Genomic DNA, 13,288 nt, shown 5'->3' on the forward strand with positions numbered 1-13,288 from the left:
AGAGATGCTGGTCCTCCCATCCCTTGTTCATGTTACCAAACAGAGACACGGAGAAGAGGGAGGGTGGGAGAGTAGAATGGGGATAAATGACAACCTCTACATCACATCATAACAGATAGGATTTTTCAAATGGCAGAGTGAATTTTATGTGGAAATAAAGGGACACTGTCAACAAAGTTTATTTGCTAGACTATCAACAAAATTCATTAGTTAACTGACCTTTATTTAGTATTGATTTCAAAGAGATCACTATGTGTGATCAATTAAAAACATTCCCCTCCCCCCCATTTTTTTTTTTTTTTTTTGGTCCAGACCCATGATTTCATTGGTATACGGAACTCATTTTTGCTGAATGCAGATCAGCAACCATCTAAAACTGAACCCCACAGTGGCCGGCACTTGAGAGTTAAGTGAGTTGTCCATGATCACACAGCTGAGTATATGTTAGACAGGGATCTTGAACTCAGGCTTTCCTGACTCCAAGATGCAGCCTCTAAGCACGAACCCCAAGCTGCTGTGTAAAAAACAAAAGATGACTTCATGGGTCTTATCTCCTAGCTCTCATATCCCAATAGTGAACACTGCAGGAATATGTTGCTGTTTTCTTCTCCAGCTCCCCACCCTGCCCCAATTTAATGATTAAAAATTTAAAATCAGGTTTAACCATCTCAAAGAATTGAAAGGTTAAATCTTAGCAATCAATTCAGAGTTTGAAAATTATGGCTGAGAGTGTCCCTTTAAGGCAAAAAAGACAGCAAAGTGAAAGTGGATAAATATTCTGTAAGATAAAACACTCTAGTCATTACTGTACAGGCAAAAACATCTTAAATAATATGGTTCATATACAAATAAAATGAATACATTGAATACTGTAGAACTGATTATATGTTCTCTTTTAAATGGCACACTATGGATTAATATTTTACAATATACACATCTATTTGAGGTGGGGGAAACTAGTGATGCTCCACGGGTAAAAAGAATATAATAAATTCATTACTGGCTACCATGATTATTACAATTTAAAATAAAGAACACGAGATACTGTCATTGGACTCCTGTAGGGCACACATCACGTCCTTGTTAGAGCTGAAAAGAAAGTCTAAATCTCCCCTCCGATCAAGCTACCCAATATTGCCAATCTTTGCTTACCTTTAAAACACATAATTTCTCTTTAAAATTCAGCATTATTTTCTTAAAAAAAAATACAAATGCTGTATTTTAGACAAAAGCATTTTGAACCATCATTGAAAAATGAAAGCTTATGGCAGGCAATTCTGTGTATCAGAGACAAGCCAGCAGTTACTACTACCAAACGTTTAAAAAATTTTAATCATAAAAAAATACTATAATTCATCACAGACTTTTTACACTTATAAATAATAAATAGCATGATAGCAGATTATAATCAATGGATTATCTAGCTCAGTTAGTATTTTTCTTGTTATGAAGCTCCTTACTTTGCTACCTCAGACTGACTGAAACGCTCCAAGTATATTCCTTACAATTAAAACGTGATTCTTATAAGTAGAATACGGAGCTAATATTCAATTACCAATTGAATAATATTCAATTCCCTCTAGAAATTAAACTTTAGAGACTTGCCTTTATTCAAGGCAACATTAAAATTACTTAAACCATCCATCTTCTCTAGTGGCAACACAAAACCTGTGATGCAGAGGGACTGAATCATTGGTACTCATCACCACAGGGGAAAGCAAATTTCAAAGTTGAAATGCATTAAAAAAAAAAAAAAAAAAAGGCGCACCAGCTCCCAAATCAAATGATTACATATGGTACCCCCTTTTGCTTTCCCCTTCCCCTATGGTTTACATTCTTTAAGAGTAGAACAATGTCCCCTAAGGCACAAAAATCCCTATGGCCTCAATGCCACAGGAGACATTGATGGCCCCATGTGCACTTTCCTGCACGGTCCTTTTTTTAGGTCAGTAACACTGGCTAGTCACTTCTGAATGCACCAGACATTTTTGATCAAGGCTGGAATTTCTTCTCCTTGACAACAAATAACTAGAAATATTAATAATATGTTATATATTCCTCAGGGCTACAAGTTTTGGGAAAAAATGTTAGCTACCGCTGCTCCTGGGTTATAAAGATCTGGAACATTCTTACTAATTCAGGCATACTACCAAGTCCATTAACATTTCAAACATTAAAACCAATCCTCATCCTTCCATACAATCTTAACTACAAAGGAGCAACGTTGGCAGCTACAGAGACCACTAAGTATTTCCTGGTCTGGCTACAAGCAAGCAGCTCAAAGAGGAAAAAGGAGAAATCATATATTTCAATCTGATGAGAAAAATCATTTAAATATAACCAAATGAAAGTCTTTTACATTTGCAAAATGAAGAGCAGTAGAGAACTATTGATTTAACAAGGAACGGAGGTCTCTCTCAACGAGACTTTCTGATCAGTTTTGTAACTGTCATTTGTTTTCGTTGGGGAAAGGAGCCATACTACAAACTACATATCAGTACGCAAACTACAGGACCTTAAGGAGGTAGCCTTTTAGGCATCAAAAGTAAAATATAGCTACAGCAACCCAAAGTTAAGTTTAATAATCTGAACAGTCACTTAACACAAAAGGAAATTTGCAGAAACTAGCAGTAAGGTTAATATATCTATGAATTCAACCTTTGAGAATAGAGATGTTAAAGGATAATGTTACATTAATTTGTTATCTAATTAATATCTTAATCCTCATTAGGGATCGAAGTTCTTTTCCCTGCCTGCCAGAGTCTTTGTCTAGAAAACAGCACGGTCAGAACACTGAATGAGAAACGGTTAAGTCACTTGGGTGAAAGGTCATCCATCAAGATGAACGAAGAGCATGAATTGGAACATGTTACTGGAGAGTCTGTGGCATTGCTGACTTTAGCCAGTGAGTCTGAGGATGAGCCAATGCTGCTACTACTGCCATCCAGAATATCTGAAGACAGACTGAGGACAAAACAGAGACAGTCATGAGCTGGTGTACCTCTGGGGTAAGTACAAGACCCAACAGCTGCACGGTTTCAAGAAATCACCAATTGGGAGAATATTTGTGTAGAGTTAAGAAAGGAATAGCAAAAGGTTACATTTGAAAAGATTTCAAAACCCCACGAGAGGCCCCGTAAACTCAGAGACAGACTTTGGGTTTTTGATTCCATTTCTAGTTTCCAAAGAGTCCTAGAATTTCTACATATGCCGTGGATGGTACCCAGCTTGTATGTGGCTTCACTCCCAATGTCACTGGGACCTAAGGCCAACTGGAGAAAGTGTCCCCCCATATTTAGTTCAAGATACTTCAGTCGCTACACCTCCTCCCATGTGTCCCATCGGTTTTAGGGAAAGAGGTGTCTTTTAGTCTCCAAAATGAACCTGTATCCTAGGTGCCATTCCTAAGTGACCATATAGTTACTTGTTTCAGCTTCTGTCTCTGTCTGTCTGTCTGTCTGTCTGTCTCTCTCTCTCACACACACACACACACACACACACTTTTGAGAAGTTTGGCAGTTAAAGGAAAAAGAAGAAAAGAATGATCTAGCTAGAGAGAATAGTACATTAGAACTGGTCCATATGTTCCATCTCTTCAATTAGCTATAGTCTGCTCCACCTGCCCCAGTGAAGGTCATCAATGTGCTCATCTGACTAAGCTGCCCTCTCAACCTCCCGAGGCAAGATACTGCTGACCAGTTCCTTTCTTTCTCAGATATAATCCCTTGGCTTCTGGGTTACCATCATCTCCTAGCTCTCCTTCTACCCTTTTTAGTTCTCTTTTTATTTTGCTCCTAGTTTCCTTTTCATCCTCCTGACTCATCAACTCTTGATATTCACACCTTCACCGTATGAGGACTCACCAATCTGGAGCTCCCACTTCACCTTAAACTTGCCATATCCAAAATCAAAGCCACATTGTCTCCCCTAAAAAGGAAGGTTTTTCTTCTCAGTCTTCCCCAATGGCACCCTTCTCCCAAACTCCTCGCCATTCCTTTTGACTCCTCGTTTTATTTTACCTTTATTAAAAAAAAAAAAAAAAAAAAAAAAAAAAAAGTAGTGCTCTGGTCCCATTGACGGTTCCTACCTAATGTTTCCTCTTCCACAGAGTTCCCACTGTAACCTCTTTAGTCTACTCCTTCATCATCTCAGGCCTGGGTTTCTGCACTTGCCTCTAACTGGCCTCTATCCTGCAGATCCATCCTGTATCATTCCAGAATCTTCTATAAATCAAAACGTTACTTAATGTCCCATTTTCATTGTGTCATACCCTGCTTTAAAACTGCCAGTTTTAGGCAGCCCTAAAACTTAGGCGCCTAGAGAATAAAGCTTAAATCCCTCATCCTAGTATTGTAGCTCTCTCTAAGAGCACTATGGAACAAACTATCCAATCTACTCAGGATGGTCTCCATCTGTCTTTCTTCATCTTGGTATAAAACCCCTCTACGATCTACCTTCAGTGCTCTTCTTGAGCTTTATCCGATATGATCCCCTATACAAAGCCTATTCTGTTGTCAAACTGACTCCTGAGTGCCAACTGACCACATTTGTGATCCTACCTCAATAAATGCTTGTGTCGTGCCCCCTGCTTCACCGAGTTCCGTTTCTCAAGGGCCTCTCCTCCAGCAAGGCTTTGCCCCTCACTCCAGCCTCTCTTACTTACCAGTGACACACTTCGTACCACTTGTCACCCACAGTAGCTTTGTCATAGTCATTTGGGCATGGCCTATGTCCATCAGCAAGCTGCAAAATCTAGATAAATGCCCTAGCTTGGAAGGTGGGATCACTCAGACAGCATTGGGGGGAGCCTTGTATCCTAAGTATAAAAAAAGACTTCCTAAACTTGTCAGGTCTTTCTTACTTGAGAACAAACTATTTTCACATATTTTCAAAGCACATGGTAGCCTACCAAATATATAAACAGAGACTCCCAGGACTTGCCGTCATTCTCATGGACTGAATAGCAGGATATGTTTATTTCTCTGATGCTTTAAGGCTAACAAAGTATTTCACAAATGTCTCCTGATACTTACAAAGCCCTAGTAAGGGACAAACCAAGTAATATTGCCCTCAATTTTAAAAATGAAGAAATGAGGCTTAGAAACTTTTAAGTAACTTATCCTGGACCATGCAGCTATTTTAATGTTGCCTTAGCAACATTAGCAAGTGAGCCTATGGCTTCTTCCACTCTGTCCCACTACCTACCCAGAGGTATTACCCTATTACCTATCCTAGGTAATAAAATGTCATCTTAAAAAAAGCATCAGTCTATTTCAAATGAACCTTCCCCATCAGTTTGCAGATCAAATTGACAACTAAGGCCTTATTCATGTTAAACTAGATGTGAATGACATAGTAAATCTGAGACTAGAATCCAGATCACTAGAATGCTGGTCCAATCCCCCTTTCCCTTCTCTAATTAAACCTAGCTTTTACTGAATGCGTTTTTAAAATGATGCTTGCATTTCTCTGCTACTTCCTTTATGTCTCACATCAGCCACATCAGGCTGTTAAAGAGTACAACAACTAACCTGCCGTTCTGCCCGGGAAGCTCGAGCTAAATGAGGCTCTCTCCAAATGCCACGGAGATTTCTCCTCCCTGCTTTCACCTTCTATTCATTCTTGGGAATTTTTTAAATTCTAGAAAATGTTAAAACCCAGTATATTTTCTAGCACTTACAGGAGTTTCTGCAATTAAAAAAAAAATCATCCCTTGAAATATTTCTTTTCCTTCCTATCTTTTTTTTTTTCTTTTCTCTTTCATTTTGGGTCCCCTAATTTTACACTCCTATGGACACAAGTGGGTTAATTGATCCTGCTAATAACGTTCCCCAATTCCCCAAATCTTTCACACAAACTAGCTTCTATTTTGAAACATGATTTTCAGTCTTGAAGAGGCAGCATGGTGTCATGGAGAGAGAGAGGTGACTACTGAGCCAGAAAAACCAAAATTCAAGTGTCACCCCAGACCAATACTGGCTGACACAAATCCCTAGCAAAAGTCACTTAACCTCAGTACTCTGATGCTAAGTTGTTGAGAAGGTACCAAGCTGTGTTGATACAGGGAGTGTCTTCATCCAGGAGTTAGCTATACCAATAAAATCGTAGGTCAGTCAGTCACCTAGCATTTATTAAGCCCCTACTGTGTGCTGGGTGTTGTGCAAAAGACAGTCCTTGTTCTCAAGGAGTTCCCAATCTAAAGGGGGAGTCAACATGCAAACAGCTATGTACAAAATAGATATATAAAGGAGAAATTCAAGATAATCAGTAAAGGGAAGGCCCAAAAGATGATCACGAAAGGCTTCTTGCAGAAAGTGGGAGTTTAGCTGAGAAGGAAGCCATGGAAGTCAGGAGGTAGAGATGAGAATAGAGAGCCTCCTAGATATGGGGGCAGTTTGTGAGAATGGCTGAATTCAGGAGATGAAGAAGAGCAAAGGAAGTCAGGGTCACTGCATTGTAGAGTATGTGGAGGAGAAAGGTCTAAGAACACTGGAAAGGTTGCCCTGGAAGGGGCAGGAGAGGGAGTCAGGTAATGAAGGATTTTAAAAGGCAAAATGGAAGATCTGATCCCGATTTGTCTGTGGAGGTGATAGGGAGCCACTGCAGTTTTATAACTAAGAGAAGTGTTGACATGATGAGACCTTCATTTTAGAAAAACCAATTCGCAGCTTAGTAGGGGAAAGACTGAAGTAAGGAAGAGACTTGAGAAAGAGAAGGCAACTAGCAGCCTGTAGCAATAGTCCAGGTGAGGCAATAACAAGTGCACCAGAATGGCAGCAGTGTAAGAGAAGAGAGGGAGGAACAGGCAAGAGATGTTACAAAGGTAGAATAGACAAGCCCTGACAACTGCTTGAATACAGTGGGTAAGAAAAGGAGGCACTGAGGAAGACACAGCAAGATGGTGGTGCTCTCAACAGTAACAGGAAAATTGGGGGGGGGGGGGCGGTTTGAGGAGGAGAGGGGGTGAGCACCTAGATTTAAATGCTAATTTTATCATTTAAAACTAAAACTAAGCCAAAAATACCTAGCCACCTTTTTACAAATTGCTGTATAAAATGTATAGATTCAAAAGAAAGTGGTTTTTGCCCACAACTAAGAACAAAACTTAATCACAGGAGATCGAAATGGGGCATAAAAGGAATATCAAGATGTTCAAAATCATAACAATGCAAGCTAACTTTATTCAAGTTATAAAAGACTATGCAAATAGGATCTTACTGTATTTCTATATAAATGTATAAAAAGCAGAGCCAAGAGGCTCTGAACCTGGAAAAAAATTAAACTTTCCTTAGGGAAAAAGCCAAAAGAAACTAAGGGAGTTAACAGACTTTAAAAAAAAAAAAAAAAAAAAAAAAACCAAAAAAAGCCAAAAAACACTTCTCTAATCCAGTACTCACACAGTACTGCCACTGTATATATTCAGGTTTTTAAAGCCCACTGCCTTCAAATCCATCATTCCTAAAAGTGCTTTAAGTGGAGGAAATAGGGGAAAATTGAACTGGTTCAAAGACTTTTTTTCACCGTGTAAGATAAGTGGTGAACTGAATTGACTGGAATAAGAATATAGTCAACACAGTTATTTACATTACCCGAGAAAAGCAGATGTACAAATAGAAACCACCCCTTCCTCCCTATGGAAATCCAAAAATTGCTTTTATTTGACTAGGATAGGGCATTTTTTGCCTCAGCTAAAAATCAGCTTGCATTCCTAGGGCACATACTAGCTGAGCAGCATGAGAGAGCAGTTGGTCCCGGCTACGTGGCAGAGAGAGAGTAGGCTCACATTAAAAATTGGCTACTATCTGGATAATCTGAATAGAAATAGAAGTTAACTGTAGATTTGTACCAGGTTAAAAGATAGCCTTTGTGACACTCTCATTGGCTCAAATAAAGCCAGAACTCATTCAAAACATCTAATATCACTCCTGCTGAGAAATCTCTCCACTAGCATTGTTTATTACTTACTCAAAAGAAGCTCACTAATAGAGAAGTTTTCCAGAAAGCTGGGGGAATATAATCTTATGGAGTTTCGGCAATTTCTTCCTTAATATTCAATCAAAGAAGCCAGATCTCCATTTGTGGAAGAACTGCTGCAGACGGCATACCACTTGCCACTTGTTTCATTTACAGCAATTTGCAAATTGTGACTTTGAGAAATCCTTCATCGGATGTTTTCACTAAGCCAAAATCTGTATTGTACCAAAACTTTTTCTGTTGCAAAATCATAGATTTCCAACTAGATGGAAGCCCAGAAGCCATTTCATTCATTTTTCTCAGAATTTCAGAAGAAAAAATTGAGACCAAGAAAGAGGAAAGGACTTGCCTCCATGCTTCTCCACCCGTCTTCCATACTTCCCACCTCAGACCAAGGTCAACCAGAATGGGGCCTCCAAGCCAGCTTCTGTGATCCTAGATCCAGCATCTACCCTAACCCTACCATTCCTACTAGTGCCCTTCCCTAATTTCATAGAGAAGGAAATTGGGACCCATCAAGGCTCAGTAATTTGTCAGAGGCCACAAAGCTAAGCACACAGGGAGCAGCAGAAGTGGCCTTGGAAGCCAGGCCTTTGAATAAATCCAGCAATCTGCTCGCTGCACATCCCCTCACCTTGCATCCTGGGCCCCCCAGACAGCTACAGACAACAACACCCAGCATGGTGCTTTCTGCACATCACACTACATTTTGGTAATTGTATAAAGGCAGCCCTAGCAAGATGATTTTCAATCCCTAGTTCTGTTTAACATGTCCCCCAACTGACAAAGAGAGAGAAAAGGCAAGTGTAGTTATTTGAATTATAAAAAAGGAAAAATGGGTATCATCAATGAAATCTATAGATTATGATTTTTTAAAAAAGTCATTTATCTAATAATCGTAATGCTTATCTTTGACCAGGGCTACAAACAACTCAATTATATGATTTGAGTTTCCCCTTCTCTTCCTGTCCTGATCCCTCTCTGATGAAGGTACTAATGAGCAACAGCCCCATGAATACCTTGGCCAAGCCCCAGAGAGAGGAAAGGAAAGGTAAAGGGCTTAGGTAATTCACAAACTGGCTAATCAGTAGACTTCATGTAAAAGGTGATTAATTTATTCCAGCCGCCAAATGCTGAATACATATAAGCAGGCAATCAGACAAGCTCAAAAATAGTAAGGAGGCTTTTTCCCCCCTTCAATTATGCCTTATGCCTAAAAAAGCCCCCAAGGGAGAAAAGTAAATGAAATTAAAATACCTGGGCCAGATAGCAACAAAATGAAGGCTTTCGAGATAACTCACATTGCCACTCTAGATGGCTGAGTCCTTTCTTGCACCATATTCTTGAAAGCTGTGCTACAGCAGGTGTGTACACTGGAACTGTGCTGTTTCTAAGACTGAATCTGTGGTAAATCCATTTGGGGTTTCATCTATGGGACTTAAGTCCTGAAGTCCCCAAAGGACTTTGCTCTGAGGGTAGTTCCCCCATAGACATGCTTAGGACAATTCTCTAAGTAAAGCTCTCGTTCAGTTCCTGAGATCGGGGCTTCCACCTGGAAAGGACTTCCAGAAAAGTGAGGAAGTGAGCACCCCAAGTAGACAGAGCAAGTGAATGAAAGAGGGATTTGAATCTGGGTCCTCTGATTCCAGATTCAAAGCTCTTTCTACCATATAAGCAGGCTCCCAGTTTTACAGATCCAGATCCCAACACACAAAAACATCCTGACTCCAACTACCTAAAATTAGTAGCTAGTATGTGGCAGTTGTTGTGAACTATCAGAATGCATATGCAAGTTAAGATCTTCAAAAATAATCAAAATCCAGGCCATCCAGGGTTTCACTGCTACCACTTTCAATTGCACTCAGAAGGGGCTTAGAAGACATTGTATGTGCTTGCAATTTACACCTGGAGGCAGCCCAACTGTTATGATCTGTACCAGTTGAAGTCTCCAAATGGAACTTCAGGGGCACTTCCTATAGGATTTGCAACAATACATCCTACCTGAAGAAAAAGGAAGGACTTAGCTTCAGCACCATCAATGGTGCTTACTCTGGATTATTCAGGGCTAACAATTGTACATTCTTGTATATAACTCTTGGGAGATCTTTCTAGGAAGACAGACATTCACTCCAAATGGGCTTTTAAAAACATTTAGTCAGTGCTATTGACGTTACTACCAACCTTGTAACAAAATGGCGGGCCTGAACATACACATACATAACCCACACTCCACCCTCAAACAGCATTTCAAATAAAGTACTTACATAGGAGTATCCCGGTAACTTTTGCCTTACATTTCTGCTCTCATTATCTTTAATAATGTCATTATGCTTTAAAAGGAGGGATGGGGAAAGGATCTTCTCCTGTGCTTTTCCTCACTTTCTAGTCTTCCCAAAAGGCATTTGTTCACTCCATAACACTCACACTCCAATTGAAGTGCACACCCTCATCTCTGCTATTGGTAATAGCCATTGGAGGCGGGTAGGGTGGGGGTGGGGTGAGGCATGACACATTCAGGGTCCTCCAGCTCTGTCCCTAGGAATCCTTACCTAATTCTTGCTCAACACCTTAGCCTGCTCATCCAGGGTCTCGTTTCCCCTTTCTCTTCCCTGACTTTGCTCTTAAAGCCAGCCAACATCCTGTCTCTTCCCCGCCCCCCCCCCTCCCCCTCTCAATCAGTTCATTTTTTCCTCTTTTCTAAATCCCCAATTTCACCAAAATCCTCTATTGGTTCTTCCCAGTTCTACCTTTGGCATCTTCGCTATGGAAGCCACCTGATGTCTCTTCTCAATGTTGCCACACTGGCCCCCCTCTCAGGTTGGCACATGCCCCAGATCCTGCCACTGTCTGGCCCTTAGAAGCCTCAGCATTGTCGTTCCTTAGAATGTTTAAGATGTTCACATTTACAACTGACCATCTTCAGACACATTTGCTGGGGAGGGAGATATTTTTGCCCCAAGCAAAAGACATCAGCAGAGATGTCTCAACGAAGCTTGTAAAGCTCTTAGAAATAAATCAATTATTTCGTGCTCTGAATTTGTTAAATAAGACACAGATTGTGCCTAAATTATTCTATAAACATTTTAGGCACACATTGCATATACATTCAGTACAAACTCATTTTGTAAATGCAAAGAAAAAAAATCTAACACACACACACACACACACACACACTATATTATTTCCGATATGATGGGTAGGAAAATCTAGGGGATATTCTTTTAACATAGAAGAATCTTTATCATCATTTTGTTAGTCCTGAAAACCCTTACTCCACACTGGTACAGACGGCACCATAAACGTATATGTGTTCCTGGAAAATGAAGTAGGGAAAGACTTTTTAACAAACAAAAAGAGCTGAAATGCAATAGAGGATCAGGTCAAGAGCAAATACAATGTTAATAATATTCAAATTAAGAAAGGAACATACATAGAGGGTAGGTACCATTTGTGCCTTGTCCTTAGAGACACAGATTTAAGAATTTTCATCAAGTAGAAAGAAGCTGAGAGACAATTGGTTAGAAACCACAAAGCAGAGGGCATGTTCATTATGTGGTCCCAATAGCACTTAATACACTATGGTTCCTTAAAACATGTGCAACAATAAGACAAATGTGTGCACACCAAAACCTGACATTTTCATATTCATCACAAAGATATTAGGAGCTACAGACATATGGTATAAACCTTAATCTTACGTGAAACAGTAAGGTTACAGTGGTTGAACAAATATACATCTAAGTATTCAGGCTGTAAGGCATGGAAAGAAAATGAAATAATATTGTTGGTTTTCCATTTAACAGTTAAAAAAAAAAAAACTTCTTTCTTCATCTTCATTTGATTTGTGAAAAACAGAAATACTGAGATGATGAGGGAGGAACTGTTAATTCTTACAGTTATTTTACCCCGCCTCCCCTCGCCCCATCACAGCAAAGTTAATACCAAATAAGCCCTTGCCTTAATTTTGTCAAGTAGTACGGATTTCCTTGCCATGAGGCCCCAAAAACCACCTGGTCCTTGTTTCTGTTTCTATTTCCAAAAATATAAATATCTGATCAATGCAATCTCATCACAAAGATTGAAAAAGTCCCCTGCAGAGCAGGAGGGAGAACCCACAGAAAGACGATTCCAAGATTTACAATCACTGGGTTCCAGCTGTAAATGTCTAAGCAACAGTACGAATTTGGAATCAACTAGGCCTTGTAGGAACCTCAAGACATGGCAATCCTTAAGCTATAGATGTTTGCCTAGCCCCTTCTACAAAAGGAAAAATGCTAAGTACTTAAAGACGGATTAAAGATAAACAAAATCTGATTTTCAGGTCTTATGCAGCAAGATCTGATTTTTACTTGATTGTAATTAAGTTCCACTTCACCTTACTCTTCTGAGAGTAAGCCTCCTAAAAGGCCAAGACCAAGAGATACCTTAATTCTCACTGATGTCATATACAGATATGGCATTTGCTATTACCGGCCATTTCAAAGCCCCAAAACAAAACCGGTAGACATAGGAGCACATGGGAGCAGGGACAACCTCACTGCCCATGTCCTCCCCCAAGATCATTGCAGTGTTTTGCTAGTGCCCTCAAAAAGAGCCTGCACCTCAGTGGCGGAAGTCATGGTGTGATTTATGGAAACCTTCCAGTTTCCATAAAGAGCCACCACACCTATTTGTTTGAGCCTGCTGGAATATTGCAGCAAATATTCCTTGGGGCTCGGTCCTGGCCGACTATTTTTTTTAAAAATGTTTTCACATAGCGTTTGTAAAGTGTCTTTCACTTTGCAGAATTATTTCCTAACTAGCACCTCATTAATTAGAGTCTACGCAAGATGATTTATCTTCAGCCATGTAACTGCAGGAAACATCCTCCTCCTCCTCCTCTTTTAAAAATGAACAACATAAACAGAATTGATAGTTTCAGCAACCTGCTTTCTCCATGATCTTTAGCAGCATCTCTGCCTAATGCCTGGAAAGTCATTTAGTACCAAAATTAGTGCACAATTATCAAGGACAGACAAGATTAATGGGAAGGAAAAGAGAAGAGAGACAAAATTGGCCACAACAGTCCAGGACAGACATGTGCCTAAATGAGAACAGGATTAATGACTGGAGTTAAGTTAACAAACTATGGCAAACAAGTCACAAGTTCCCCACCATAAACTTAAGTGAAAAGTGCATAAATGACTCACAAATTAGAAATGGGCTGGAAATGCCATTTAACAGGTTTTGAAAATATATTTCCAAAATAAAGTGCCTTTAGAGGCTTTTTGAAAAGACCTGTTGTTGTAAAATGCTGGATTTTACTCTTATAGTT

The 13,288-nt window shown here is 39.7% G+C and overlaps 1 protein-coding gene across 4 annotated transcripts in view; it reads right to left on the reverse strand.

Moving 5' to 3' along the window:
- Positions 1-202: 202 nt before the first annotated feature.
- FAM122B (family with sequence similarity 122B) overlaps positions 203-13,288 on the reverse strand; it is a 42,822-nt gene continuing 29,736 nt past the window's right edge. For all 4 annotated transcript variants that reach the window (XM_012553268.3, XM_023506951.2, XM_003774807.4 and 1 more), the window contains one exon: positions 203-2,964. In XM_012553268.3, the coding sequence (XP_012408722.1) occupies positions 2,814-2,964 (151 nt within the window). In that variant the 3' untranslated portion in view covers positions 203-2,813. The remainder of the gene's footprint in view (positions 2,965-13,288) is intronic.

This window comes from Sarcophilus harrisii, chromosome X (genome assembly GCF_902635505.1).
Source record: "Sarcophilus harrisii chromosome X, mSarHar1.11, whole genome shotgun sequence".
Taxonomy (NCBI): Eukaryota; Metazoa; Chordata; class Mammalia; order Dasyuromorphia; family Dasyuridae; genus Sarcophilus; species Sarcophilus harrisii.